The sequence below is a fragment of the Condylostylus longicornis genome, unplaced genomic scaffold, assembly GCF_029603195.1.
Source record: "Condylostylus longicornis isolate FDR11 unplaced genomic scaffold, ASM2960319v2 ptg000045l, whole genome shotgun sequence".
In the NCBI taxonomy this organism is placed as follows: Eukaryota; Metazoa; Arthropoda; class Insecta; order Diptera; family Dolichopodidae; genus Condylostylus; species Condylostylus longicornis.
The window spans coordinates 1,818,788-1,832,960 of record NW_026578014.1 but is presented as its reverse complement, the minus strand read 5'-3'; the positions used below and the strand labels follow the sequence as shown (position 1 = coordinate 1,832,960).

Here is a 14,173-nt window from a genome sequence, read left to right as displayed (position 1 = left end):
AGTAGTTAAGCATGTTTTTATTTTTTTAATAAGTTGGAAATGCTGTTGCCTACGCAAACTAAAATAATTACTTACATATTATATCAACAGCAGCACCAAACGTTAACAATAAATACAATATGAAACGCTTATGACATAATATGTTTGTTTTGCTTTTTTGTTTTAATTGTGGCAAAAAAAAATAAAACCACAACATAACGTTGGCTCTTAATACAGTAACCTCATGTTTTATACCTATGCTTGTATGTTTTAGTTTTGAAATGAGTAACAAAATATTTTTAAAATAATTTCTACAAATACAAACAATAACAACAAAAATAAGTTCACATGTTTTTTTGCCTTACCTTTTTTTTTGTTTTTTATTTTCATGTTACCTTTTCACATCATTTATTATCGAATATTATGAATAAAAATTGCGAGTTATAAAAATGTAAATAAAATGTTAACATGAAATTTATGCTTATACATATATACATATATTTATATGTATGTATGTATACACTTTAATATAAGTTTTATTTATTCATTATGTACATAAATATGTTTATATGTATGTATGTGGCCATGTGGATTTAGGTGTACTTGATTATTTTTATATGAATTACTTATTCTCTTTGGTTATATAAGTACATACATACACCTATGTATGTACTCTTTTTTCTTGTATTAAATTTAAATGCCTTCCGAGTTCCGAATTTCCGATCTTGTTGTACGTAGGGATGTATGTATGTATGTATTTGGTTAATATACTTTATTCTTATATTTAAATAATAAATTCAGTAAATGCTTACCTGTGCATATGAAATAACCGTGAAAATAATTTTTTATCATAATTATATATACATACTCAAATATCCATATTTACATGCACACATACATATATATGTATGTAATTATTATATTGTATTGACTAAAATAAAATGTACTTGTGTTTATGAAATTTGCTCTTTTGAGATTTTTATTTAAAGAGAGAATTTTATGTAGGCATTTAAACTTTAATTTTTATATGCATGCATGTGTGTACATATTTTAGTTTTTGTGAACTCACACAAAATGATACTTAGGTGCTAAATTTTGACTTAATAGGTTATAAGGTGTTTTACAACAATATAAAAATCCATAATCATTTCATATTACATGTTTTATAAACATGTTATGAACATATCGAATGTATGTATACATGCATACAAATCTACTTACATATGTACATACATACTTATGTGTGCCCCTTAAAAAAAATTGCGAATTTTGTTTTCTCTTTTAAAGAGGTAAAATATACTTTAGTATTTAAACCTTTTGATGTTTTTTTTTTTTCAACTTTCTTACATTAGGTTAAAATGTACATGCTGATCGAAAAATATCGATATAAAATTTGTAGCAATACAATAGAAAAAAGCAATCTATCTTAGGTTGTTTTTATAATCTGTATTAGTTTAAAATAAATGGAATTAAAAATATTTAGCTGTTCTTGAAAAAATTTCAAAGAGACCAATAAACAGATTTTCTAGTTTCCTTTAATTTAATTTTAGTTTAATTTTTTATTTAACTGAGAAATTGTGCTTTAAAATGTTAGTAACATTTTTATAAACTTAATCCAACTTTAAAAATAATCAACTTGAACTACTTATTTAAAAGTTGAATTCGACTTGAACCAAATTTTGCTGACTTATAGATTTGCGTTTGGAGAATTTACCATTTAAATTTTGGTCTGAGCGGAGATTGTGATTTTTTTTCTATAGATGAAATTTTATCACAAAATTAATAATCATCATTAATTCAAATAATTAAATCGTAATCAAACTTGCAATATTTTATACCTATGTACATATTAGTCACAAATTTGCAGATATCTCACAAATTTGAGAAGGTTTGCAGACATTCAGAAACAAATGGTTATCAAATGGATATATTTTTAATATAATAAAAATTGAAACTGATAACGTGCATGCCGTGTTACAATTTTCAGTACACCTTGCATTTCTTCAATTTTTTTTTTCTTTTTGGCGTTAAAAAAATTTCTTATATTTTATGTTTTACTTTATTTTGTTTTAGAAAAAAAAAAATTGTTTATATTTTTGATATTTCTTTTTTGTATATCATATTGTGTGTTATGTGTTCGATTATAAGTATTCGTGTTAAAATTTTTGATACACTGACAAAAAAACCACGTGCTTTTATTGCTATTGGTTAAAAATATCGAACGATATTTAATTTTTATCGTTTTTTTTTTGTTTTATGTTTGTTTTTTTAGTTTTTCGCTTTTATAGTTTCTTTGCTATTTTTGCTGTTTTGTGTATAGTTTAAAAAAATTTTCAAGGTGTTTGTCATACACAAACACAATGTGTAGATATATTTTACAACACAATTATATATATATATATATGTACTACATATATATGTACATGGATATATAGCTACTCTACTCATATATTAACATCATTTGATGAGAAATATAAATTGCAAATAGCATATTAAACTTTTTTTTAAAGCAAGAGCGTAAATTACTATATAGTAATTCAAGTATGTGTGTATGTAAACAACCAGAATAACAAAAATATGCATATCGTTTCGTTATAGCTTTAGTTTTTAGTTTTTAGTAAAAATATTTAAGAGAATATAAACAGCATAATATTAATTAAAAACAAGATCAAACAACTACACAGATAGGACAAAAGCAGCATCTTCAATTCTTCACCATATCATCAATAGTATTAGTGGATATACGTATAAAAATTTAATGCATATACTAATTATTGTGATAGTATTGAAGTGGCCAGAAACTGTTATTATATTTTTATATTGTTTGTATGTTTTTTTTTTGCTTTTCGGAAATAACGCTACAAAACAATGTTATCAAAGCCAATGCTAAAGAAATTAAGAGCAAAAAGTTTTTTTTATTGAATAATATTGGCATTATTTCGTATTATTAATTGGTTTTCTTTACAAGAGTCACATATAATTGTTTTTACACATTACATATTTAAATGTAATACCTATAATTAATTATTTTAATTTCAGAAAATTATTGTTAATTTATAAAGTGATTGTGTAAAGTTTATAATTTTGTTTATTAAAATATTTAATGAAAAATAATAATCCAAAAATTGTGTTTTAAAATATTTGTCATTGAATACTGAAATAATAAAAAAAAAAAACAAAATTTATATTTATTTAAATTGGTAAAAGAAAAGATTAAAATAATACTTATTGTTAAATAAGAATATGGTGAATGTTTCTATTTTGCCAAAAGGCAAAAAATGTAATTTAACATTGAAAAATAATCAAGAAAATTTTCAACAAAAATATTATCCTCTTAAATTTATATCATTAAAAAAATTTAATTATTATGTTAACAATTTAAATAATATTTTAAATAATAATTATAATAAAATTAATAAATTATATTTTTACAAATACATTAATATTAATAATTTATTAAAATTTTTATGTATATTTTTAATATTTAATATAATATACAGTTCATCAATTAATTTTGTACTCGTATCAGGTATACCAACAATACCAATATCAAATTCACATGAAACGGAATCATCGTCAGCTCTTTTAAAAACACATTTAAATAATCATCAATTAAATAATGATAATCGAAATTTTCAATCTGATTCGGTAAAAATAAATGAAAATTTATCATTATTAGATAATATTAAATTAAAAGCTGATGCAAAATCAAAAGAAATTCAAATTGATAATAATGATGATTTAAAAATTAATACTGGTATTGGTAAGAAAAGAACAGAAACCGTTAATAAAATAGGACAAACAGAAAATGATGAAAGTAATAATAATGATGATAATATAAATTTAGATTATAATAAAAAAATTAGTAGTGTTAAAATTAATCAAAAGAATACATCTAAAAATTTAAATTTTAATAGTAATGGAAAAGGTGTTAAAGTGCCAAATAATAAAAATTCTAATGATAATGAAAATTATTCAAGATTTATTAATAATTTTGATGGTAACATCAATAATAATAAAAAGAACAAAAATGATAAAAATTATTTAAATCAACAAAATATTAATAATTACTTAGACTTCGATAATAATAAATTTCAATATAATTTTAAATTTTTAAATGTAAGTGGTAAAGTTGGAACATCATTTGGATTAGGTAAGTTTTTTAAACAATAAAATTTTTTAATGAAATGATTTGTTAATTTATTGAAATTTATTTACATTCTAGTTGAAAATTATATTAAAAAATTACTGAATACAATTTTATGGGTACATTCATAAATTAATACATAAAAGTGTTTGAGTATTTGTTGAAACAAAATATGTTTGCACATATATGTAGTTGTGGTACTCTTCTAGTTTTGTGTCAATAAGTACTCTTAATGAGAATTTTATTATAATTTCTTAATGACACATGATATACTGGTTAAATATATATATACCTACATATATGTATTTATACATGCCTGTAGCTTGTATATAAGCTTGTATATAAGAAGGTGTTATTTAAGTATGTCCTTTAGCAATTATTGAATTTAAATTTTGTGTTAAGCAGAATGTTTTCTAAAATTTGTGAAAGTAGTCCATTTAATATGTTGGACATGGTAGGATTTGCTTGAAAATTCACTTAGCAACTTCTTCAAATTAAAATTGTAAACACATAATAATTAAGAATATGAGTATAATCTCACTTCCTTGCATACATGCTTAAATTACAATATACATACATAATATGATTAGACTTATTAAATAATAAATACATACTAAATTATGCGGTCAAACACCTATTAGATATTCCTTTTTATTTCTGTTTATTATTTTAAGTAATGTAAATTTAATTTAAATCAAATAAGTAATTCTAGCATTTATTGTATTTGTTGATATTTCCAAAAGTATAGTTTCGACTTTCGATTTCTTTTTAAATTAATTTCGTAGTAAGTAGTATTTCCATTATCGATTGTTAAAACTAAAAGCTTACGATGTATAAAAATTTAATTAATAGATTGTGATAATGTGCTTTGAAATTTTGTATATCTGTTGGGACTTTATCTTTGTAATTCTTTTTTTTTGCATTTCGAAAGTATGTTTTTGGCGAATATATTTCGATAAAAATCAAATTTTATGAATTCCACGGTCGCGATTCTATATGATTTAAAAACTTGCATAATGCGTTCAAATATTTTCTTAATACTGCAATGAATTTCGAATAAAGTGCTTGTGTTGGCTCTTCCGATCACATTTTAATAAGTATAACATCATATAACTTCCCAGTCTCAGCAATTTTGTAACGAATTTATAAAAACAATATTTGAGTTTAAAAAAAATGTATAATTACTTAGGTACAATTAGGTACCTAAGGAATATTGCTGAATTGGATTAGTTTAAAGATAATCTAAATACTTAAGTAATTGTTTACCTTTTATAAATGAAATTAATTTTACTTGTTCAAATAAAAGAACTATAAGTAATTCCAATTTTCAAATTTACGAACTATTTAAATCACTTGATTTCTCTTATGTACAAAATTTTACTAAATTTATATCTTATCATTTCCAAAAACATTTCAAGTACTTTTGGAATTAATTTTATTTTATAAGTAGAGGAAATGAGACATTTATTATCCATATTCAAAATTTGTTAGTTGAAAATGAAATTTTCAATGCATGTAAGTATGTCAAGTGGTACTTTAACATTAAACCATTAATTTGTCAATCTTTTCATTTTATCCTATTCATTTTGAAAAAATTTTCACGCAAATACACAATATAAAACCGACAATATAATTATAATATTATAAGTGTACAGTATATATACAATATATACATATGTATACATATACATACATCAATGCTACCTTGAAAATAATATTTTCCTATTATTTATTTCAACAATATATTTTAAATGTAAAGGAAGACAACAAAATTTTTGAATTCTTTTATTTTCTCATATGTATATAGAAAAATCGCAAGGATTTCTTTCAATAGACAACAAATACATATGTATGTATATCTAAGATAACTAAAATGAAATTTATATAGAAAAGACATATAAAATGTTCTTTAGTTCCCACTGATGATTGTCTTTCTTTTTTTTTGTTCTTTATGTCTTTTGTCTTGTTTTTGTTAATTTTCGAAATATTTTTTTTTTTCTATTGTGTCCTGAAATCCTGTGTAAATAAGCTTGTACAGTTTACAAAACACCTTAACTTACCTACCATATACAAAAAACAACAACAGCCAGTATCAGAATACCAACAACAAAACATCAAACAAATAACATACTTGGTACCTATACTAAAAATTCAATAGAAATAGAAAAAATCATTTATATTAAGCACTTACTATATTTAAGTAGGTATTTCTTGATGTATGTTTATGTGTGCATGTAACTATACAATAAAAATAAGAAAAATAGACAGGTAAGTAATGTTAAAATTTTTGTAATAGAATGTCATCATTACTATTATTATTGTTATCATTATTATCATACCCTAGTTCTTCTACAAGATCAAAAAAAATTAAAGAAGTTGTGTAACCTACTTGTTTATTGTTTGCTTACGGTTCTATTCGCATAAAAAAAAATAAAAAAAAAATGTTAAAAATAATCCTTGAACAGGAATTTCTGTTAAAAACGACGCACTTATACTTTGGTTTATTGATTTAAAGTTTCGTGTAATAATGTTAGAATATTAGAGGTTAAGTAATATTAATTATAAACAGGACCGTATCATAATTCAGTTTACTGGTTACACATAATAGATTTTGAAGATAATATGAATTAGGAGATTTAAACTCCTATACAAGCTGTTTTTTTTTCCAGAAATTTCAAAAAAAGGAATAGGAATTCATGCGAATATTATGTACGTGTTGTTGATTATATTTTATTTACTTCGTTAACTGATTTATTTCCTTCGCTATTGAATGTAAGGCACAGAATTCATTGGTATATTAAAAAAATTAAATGTTCATAATATAAACTTGCACAAGAATCTTTTAGTTAAATTCAGAACATAATTTTTGTTTATACCAAATCCATAATAAACCAGTGTCTCAAAATTTCATATAGTGAGAATACAATCATCATCGTGAAGTGGTTGGTGGAACATCACAATATTTATTATAAATACAAGTTATTTCGTAACTGATCAACTATTTCGTCCTCGTAATTTTCGTAACTGCACAACTACAAGAAGAAATCTAATCTAAAAACGCCAAATAAAACCTACCCTGTTAATTGAATATTTCAGTAAAAAGTACGTTCCACACATGTAATAAGTGCTTATATGTACATATATATATATATATGTATATATAATAGATATTCGTACTTGCATTTTCTATTTGTTCTTTCTGTTTATAATTTTTTCTTTCTGTAATAACTAATAAGTATACGAATGATTAAGAAAATAAGAATTTTTTTATAAAGTGATGATGCTCTCATTTTATCCTTTTTACTTACAAATTCATATAGTTATGCATGTATACATACAGAAATCGCATTGATCGACTGCATTGATTACTGGCTATGGGTATATGTAATCATATATAACACAATCGCTTAGACACGTGAACTTCTACATATAAAATATGTGATGGCTTATGCGACCTAAAAAAAAAAATTCTTCGAAATTTTTATCCTTTACAAGGATTATATTTATATTATTGTATTGTTAACAAAAGATTGTATTGAATTAAAAAAAAAAGGAAATTAGTTTTATAGGTATAGGAAGAAAAAATACAGAAAAAAATTTAAAAATCAAAAACTACAAAACAAAACAGAAGAGAAAACCCAAACTAGAACTAAAGAAAACAACATAAGAGGTCGGTTATCCTGTGGCGCTATTTTCCACTTAATATCCTTTTCTATTAGTAGCAGCGTGTTGATTGATTCTCGACATTATTTTTATTTGTTTGCTTTTTTTTTTTATTACTTTTTGTGGCGTTTCGTCTTTTTTTTTTCTTTTTGATTGCATTAATTGAAATTAAGGATTGAGTATAGAATTTAGATTGTACTTTTTATCATAGCAGGTGTTGGTCTAATTGCTGACTTCATGTTATTTTTTTTTATTTTTTTTTTTTAAATTATTTCAACATGGTGTTTTGTTGCAGAAGTTGTTATATTAATTTACGAAGGCTTCCTTAAAAGATTTTAGAAAGAATCTACATATATTAAACATATAAAACGAAATTGTTGAAAAGTTTAAACTAAATTTTGTAAGTATAATAAGGTTGATCATAGTTTATTTACCGCGTTCATATGAAATGTGCATAAACAATGAAAACCAAGAATTTTATTTTCTAATAGAAAAGTAAATTTTATGGATTTGAAACGCTATATTCTGCCATATTTGGTAATAAGTACATGATATATTGCAATATTTTACGTTTGTACTTTAACTATATACATAGTAGTTCAGTTTGTGATTCTCATTTTAAAGTATGGGGGCTATGATGTACAAAGTACAGAACCATTATACGATTGCATATAGTAATTCAGTAAATCCAGGAAAACTTAGTTGTGGGAATTTGAATTTACATGTGTTTAAATATGCTCACTTGGTGGGTCACATTAATTAGTCGTACAACATGTTATATGAGCTGTAATATATTTAATTGATAGTATTTAGTTCTATTTTTTTTTTTTCTTATAGGAAAGTTATTCAAATTTTGTACTTACCAATAATTCTGACTTGAATTTTTTTCTTTATATTTTCTTTTTTAAAAATCGAATTACACGTATTGAAGTTTAACATATACACACTATATTAGTTATTACATTTTTAAGAAACAATGAAAAAATTAGAAAAGAATTGTGTACATAAATATATGCAAATGCATCGAATGTAAATGCCCTACTTTAAATTATTCTTTTCAGGATATGGAAAAAAACCACAATAATTTCTATGTTTACTTGTAAGGGAAACTTGTAAGTTAAATACAAAGTTAAATAACTACAATTATTTGCTTATATTAGTATAGGTATTGCATTTAATCAGTTTAAAAGTAAAATTTATAGAAGAAGTTTTATAAGAGCTTACTTATAAAAATATTTACTGATCATTTCATCCTATTTATTTTTAATTAAAATTTCAGAATATTTGCTGTTCAGAATATTCTTGCTTAGATTTATTTTTTTCAAAATTAATTAAATGGAAAAGTTCTTGTGTTTAAAGCAAAAAAAATACAACATGGTTGAATTATTTGGGTTTAATTTTTTAAATTGTACTTACATAATTGTTAACTTTGAATGCGTATGTAGTGAATATTTATAAGAACCTGTAGGCAATAACAGCTGTTTTATAAATTGTGTTGAGTAAAGTAGCTTGTACGTACTCGTATAACTAGCAGTGATCGAAAAATAGAAAATTTAAGAGAAATGAGTAATGATCACAAATACGATCGCTTTGGAGCTATTAAAGTATAATTAAATATTCTGTTTATATCAATTTGGTTTTCTTTAAAAAGTTCCATGACCTGAAAAACTCTTATCCAGTCATGTTACTGAAATGTTTATGTCACGTCCAAAAGCTCAAAATAAAAGTTCTTTTTCTAATTAAGTAGTTTAAAAAAAATCATTAAAATAATTTGTCCCAAAGTCCATTTTTATTTATCATTGTAATATTAAGTAAAATTAATTAAGAAGAGATTCTATTAAAAATAGAATCCTTTGTACAATTTCTAATAAGAATTTAATTTAATAAAGTTCTCAGGCTTATTAAATGACAATTTTTCCGATTACCTTATGTCATAAAATAATTTTATTGATTTCGATTTAAATCGTTTAAGAATATTCAATTAAGTTCTCATAAATCAATCTGATTTTTATTCACCTTTAAGAAAATGTAAATGCTTATATATATGTATGAGTATATATATATATGAGTGCCAGTATTTAATTTATAATCGTAATTGATTGGCAGAAAATTAGCAATATTGGAAAAGAGAAAAAAAAATGTTTCAGAATTATTTTAATAAAAAAAAGGAAGCTATTAAAAAAGCTAGAACAAGTGAATTAAATTTTTAATTTACCTAATCAAGCAAATGAAAAAAGGCTTTTTGTTTTTGTGTAAGTATTCTTAAAAGGATACTTTAAAATTTTTTCTTAATCCATCCAATCAACAGTAGAGCACTTAACCTTCGATTGAATTTTTTTTTTTTTTTCGTTTTTTAAGAGGAAAACAATAAAGAGTAGAAGAAATTAAAGATTTAAACAAAGAAGATTTTGAAAGAGAAATTAAAATTTAGGTCAATATAAATTTTACTCAACAGAAAAGTTTGTTAAAAGAGAAGTTTCTATGTGAAAATTTCAATTCATGGTTAAATATTGAGAGAGTCTACTTGAATTCTTAAACAAAAAATTTGTTCAAGTATGGTCTCTCTCTTATACAGTGAATTGTTGCCGTATTGGCTTAATATTTTCGTCAGTACATTGAAAAATCTTTTAATATCGAAGTTAAAGGATTTTTCAAAAATTTCAGGAGCTGTGAGCCATTCATTTTTAAATATACATGAAAGTTTACACAATTCAAAAAGACAAAGAAAAAAAATTGTTTAAAAATAGAGAATTTAGATCACAGGCATAAAATTTGGCGTATTTTTAGATTAGTGTTTGAGTTAACAATTTCGTGCACAGTTTAGAGACAATAATTACAAATTCTTAGTCTTATTAACGATAACGTTAATATACTTAACTTTTTTTACATTCTTTGAATTGTATTCGATTTAGATCTCAAATTTCGTTACTCATTTTTAGTTTTTTGATTACTTACTTAATAAAAAGGCGAGTACCAAGTTTTTTAGAATTTTTACAATTATGGTTCCATCGTGTTCTAAAATATAAGTATATTTTCTTGATTCTAGAAATATTTCAAGTAAATAAGCGGTTAAAGAAGCGTATTTTAATTAAAATATGTGCGAAGACTTAATTTTAATTACTGAAACTAATGTGAACCTAAATAAGTATTTGTAGTTACTTACTTACACTTATTTAATTATTTTAAGCATAGACAATTTAAAAATACTTGTTTTATTTAAGAAAAATTTTTTTTTCAAATAATTCTATTAAGTAAACTTTTTGATATTTTAATATTCACTGGGTCAAAATATTCCAAATATAAATTTATATTTTTTATGTAATCTCTTTCATTTTCCTTTTTCATTTTTTCTTACTCATATATATACTTAATACTAATGGATTCCTTTTGAGATTTCAAACTAAAAATGTTTATGAAATGAGAATAAGAAAAAAAAAGAAAACATTTTTACTTTAAATTTAACATTTGTTATGTATTTTATGTTAAGGTTCTATGCAAAAATTAAAAATTTATTTTTTTTTTTCAGTTTTTGATAAAAACCGAGCAAGTATCTACCTTCTTTATTCTCTTTATTTTATTCTAACTTTGAATCAAATTCAGTTCCATTTTATATTTATATTGGTACTTTTCCTGTGTTCTTATTTTTTTTTAAAAAAGAAAATCTTATTCCCAAATTAGCTGCTACTCGCAATATTCCCAATCTAACCAAAGAAAAAGAAAAATGAATTTAAGTGAATCGAAAATAATGCAAAAACAATATCCTTATATTGCTCTTTTTCTTTAAAGTAGAATAATATATTATGTATATTACATAATGTACATCTTATATACATACATACATTAATATTAAGATAAGTTTTTAGAACCGTAAAACTATGTTTCTTATTCATAGTATAATGTTTAAATTTTCAATGCATACAGAAACTAAATTTTATAAGAAATTGTATATTTTTGAAATTTTCTTGAGTTAGCATTCGAAATTATAATGTTAATGAAGATTATATTTGATTTTAACTTAGTGGGTTCTTTTTTTATTCACTTCCATTTAAATGTCTGTAATATTTAGCGAATATATACAACAAATGTTTAAATGGTGGTAAATTTTCCTGCTTTCCAATTTTTTTTCTGTATCCTATATATGTATGTATATATATTTATATATGTATATATATATATATGTACTATATATACGAGTAGTTAGTTATTTAATTTTATATTTGTTACTTCCGCTTTTGTATGTCTGACTAAGTCAAAAGGGAATTCTTAATATAACAAGCAATTTAGTTTTGCCATAGCAAACGGTGTATATAAACATGCATACATATAAATACATAGTGTATATATACGTTTTTATATACATGTACCTGAAACATAACTATCTTATTAAAATAATAATATATTGTTAGTGTTATCTTTAAGATTTGAATGTTAAGGTTTAGGGTTGCCAAACCTAGAAAGAAATTAATTAATTATACTCAATGCTTTTAAGGTTTCATCTAATATTTAAATTCTGAACTAACTCATTTCTTACCAGCGACAAAATTTCGGTATTTAAGTAAACAATTTTGTGTTACTTTTGTTGAAAAATCATTTCTGAAAAATATGTGATGGCTAACTACTTTAAATAATTTTCAAATTCCCAGTACCATTAAAAATCCAACACCATAATACAAATATAGATAAATTCTTTGAAAATAGTGAAAATCTGAAAAAAATTTATGTACACAATTATAAGTAAAAAATTACCAAGGCTCTATCACCTGAAAAGCTTACAGTTATTGTAGAAATTTTCTCTTTTACCGAATTTATTAGACAAGAAGCTCCAAGAACTGAAAAAGAGAATTGAAAGTTTTCAAAGTAAAAAAAAAACAAAATCAAATTCTTACATAAACATTAATTTCGTTAAAATGGTAATCATAATTTTTTTAAAAAGGATTCTTTCAATTTAGAATTTTTCTGTTCAATTTTAAATTTTAACATTCTAAAAAGAAAAAAAATGAAAAAATAAAAACTTAACAGAAGTTTTTTCTTTTCTAAATTTTATTCAATTTTCTTTTTGATTTTTTTTTTTTTTTTGAAAGGAACAAATTTTAAAAAAGAATAAGAACAAATTCAAATATAAATAAGAAACAAAAAAGAAAAAAGGATCAGTATCAGATGCTCTTTATGGAAATATTCACTTTGAAAACGATGAAATTTTGTGCAAATTGTAAAAAATTCAACTCCCTTCGGGACAACTTTAAATCTTATATGTTTCGTATCGTTCTAAGAAGTAGCAAATCGAGAATAGAAACAAGAAACCAAACGAAAAATAAATTAAACTTGATGGAACGGGGGAATCCTTGTTCTACATTAAAAGAATTTATAAAAGGAAGATGATGAAGGATAATAGGGTTTGACATTATAGTAGTGAAAAACAAAAAAAAAAAAAGAGAAACTTTCTTGTTTTGTTGTTATGTTAAAATATTTTTGTAAGAAATTTACTCCTCATATATACATACATACATATTTATATTTGGTCCAACTAATATCTTGCTAATTCTCATACACTGTTACAAAGAGAAAAACTTTTTTTTTTTATATTAATAACCAAGAAGACAAAAGCAAAAAAAAAAAAGGTGTAAAAATTTTTTTTGTTTTCATTTCATTTCATGTTCCTCATTTCGACCATTTCAACCAGAATCTGAAAATAGAAACGATGTAATCATTATGATAATAACAAAAACGTCAAAGAAAAAAACAAAAAATAATAATTGAGATTATATTCAAGTTTTACACAACTTATGGGATTATTAAAGTAATATTTTAACACAGATTTGGGGCAAATGATTAAATTTAAGACGCACCTTGTTCCTTCTTTACTTTATTATTTCTTTTTATTCATTTCGTGTACTTACTTTAAAGGTATAAATATATTAAGAAAAATCAATATTAGAAAGGGTCCTTTGGGATGTTGGGCTTTCTAAAAAAAAAAAAAACCTAAAAATAAAATAAAATTAAAAACAAGTTAATTATTTATAATTGTATCTTTAATTATTGTATTTAAATGGAGTGAGTGTTCAGTTGAAAGTAAATTTTAACATTACATTAAAAAAATCAATGGGAGGAAGCATTTTCATTTTTATAATGCTAATTTGTCAAAATTCCAGAAAAAGTTCGTTCAACTTTTGAGGTGTAGAATTTTATAACTGGAGTTATTATTATTACAGGTCTAAGTACTACTTAACAAATTTCCTATTACAGAACTTTTTCTGCAACAATTGTCTATTTAAATTATATGTTTTTTTCTAATTGTACTGAAAAATATTTGGTTCTATAAAGTATTAAATATTTTGATTCTTATTTTTAAAAGAAAAACTGCATTATTTCAATGGAATCGCTTGT

General features: G+C 23.0%; 1 protein-coding gene across 2 annotated transcripts in view; it reads left to right on the top strand.

Annotated features, from left to right (window-relative positions):
- LOC129610630 (probable serine/threonine-protein kinase clkA) overlaps window positions 1-14,173 on the top strand; it is a 122,210-nt gene that overhangs the window by 13,345 nt on the left and 94,692 nt on the right. For both annotated transcript variants that reach the window (XM_055523259.1, XM_055523260.1), the window contains exon 2: window positions 3,019-4,132. In XM_055523259.1, the coding sequence (XP_055379234.1) occupies window positions 3,223-4,132 (910 nt within the window). In that variant the 5' untranslated portion in view covers window positions 3,019-3,222. The remainder of the gene's footprint in view (window positions 1-3,018; window positions 4,133-14,173) is intronic.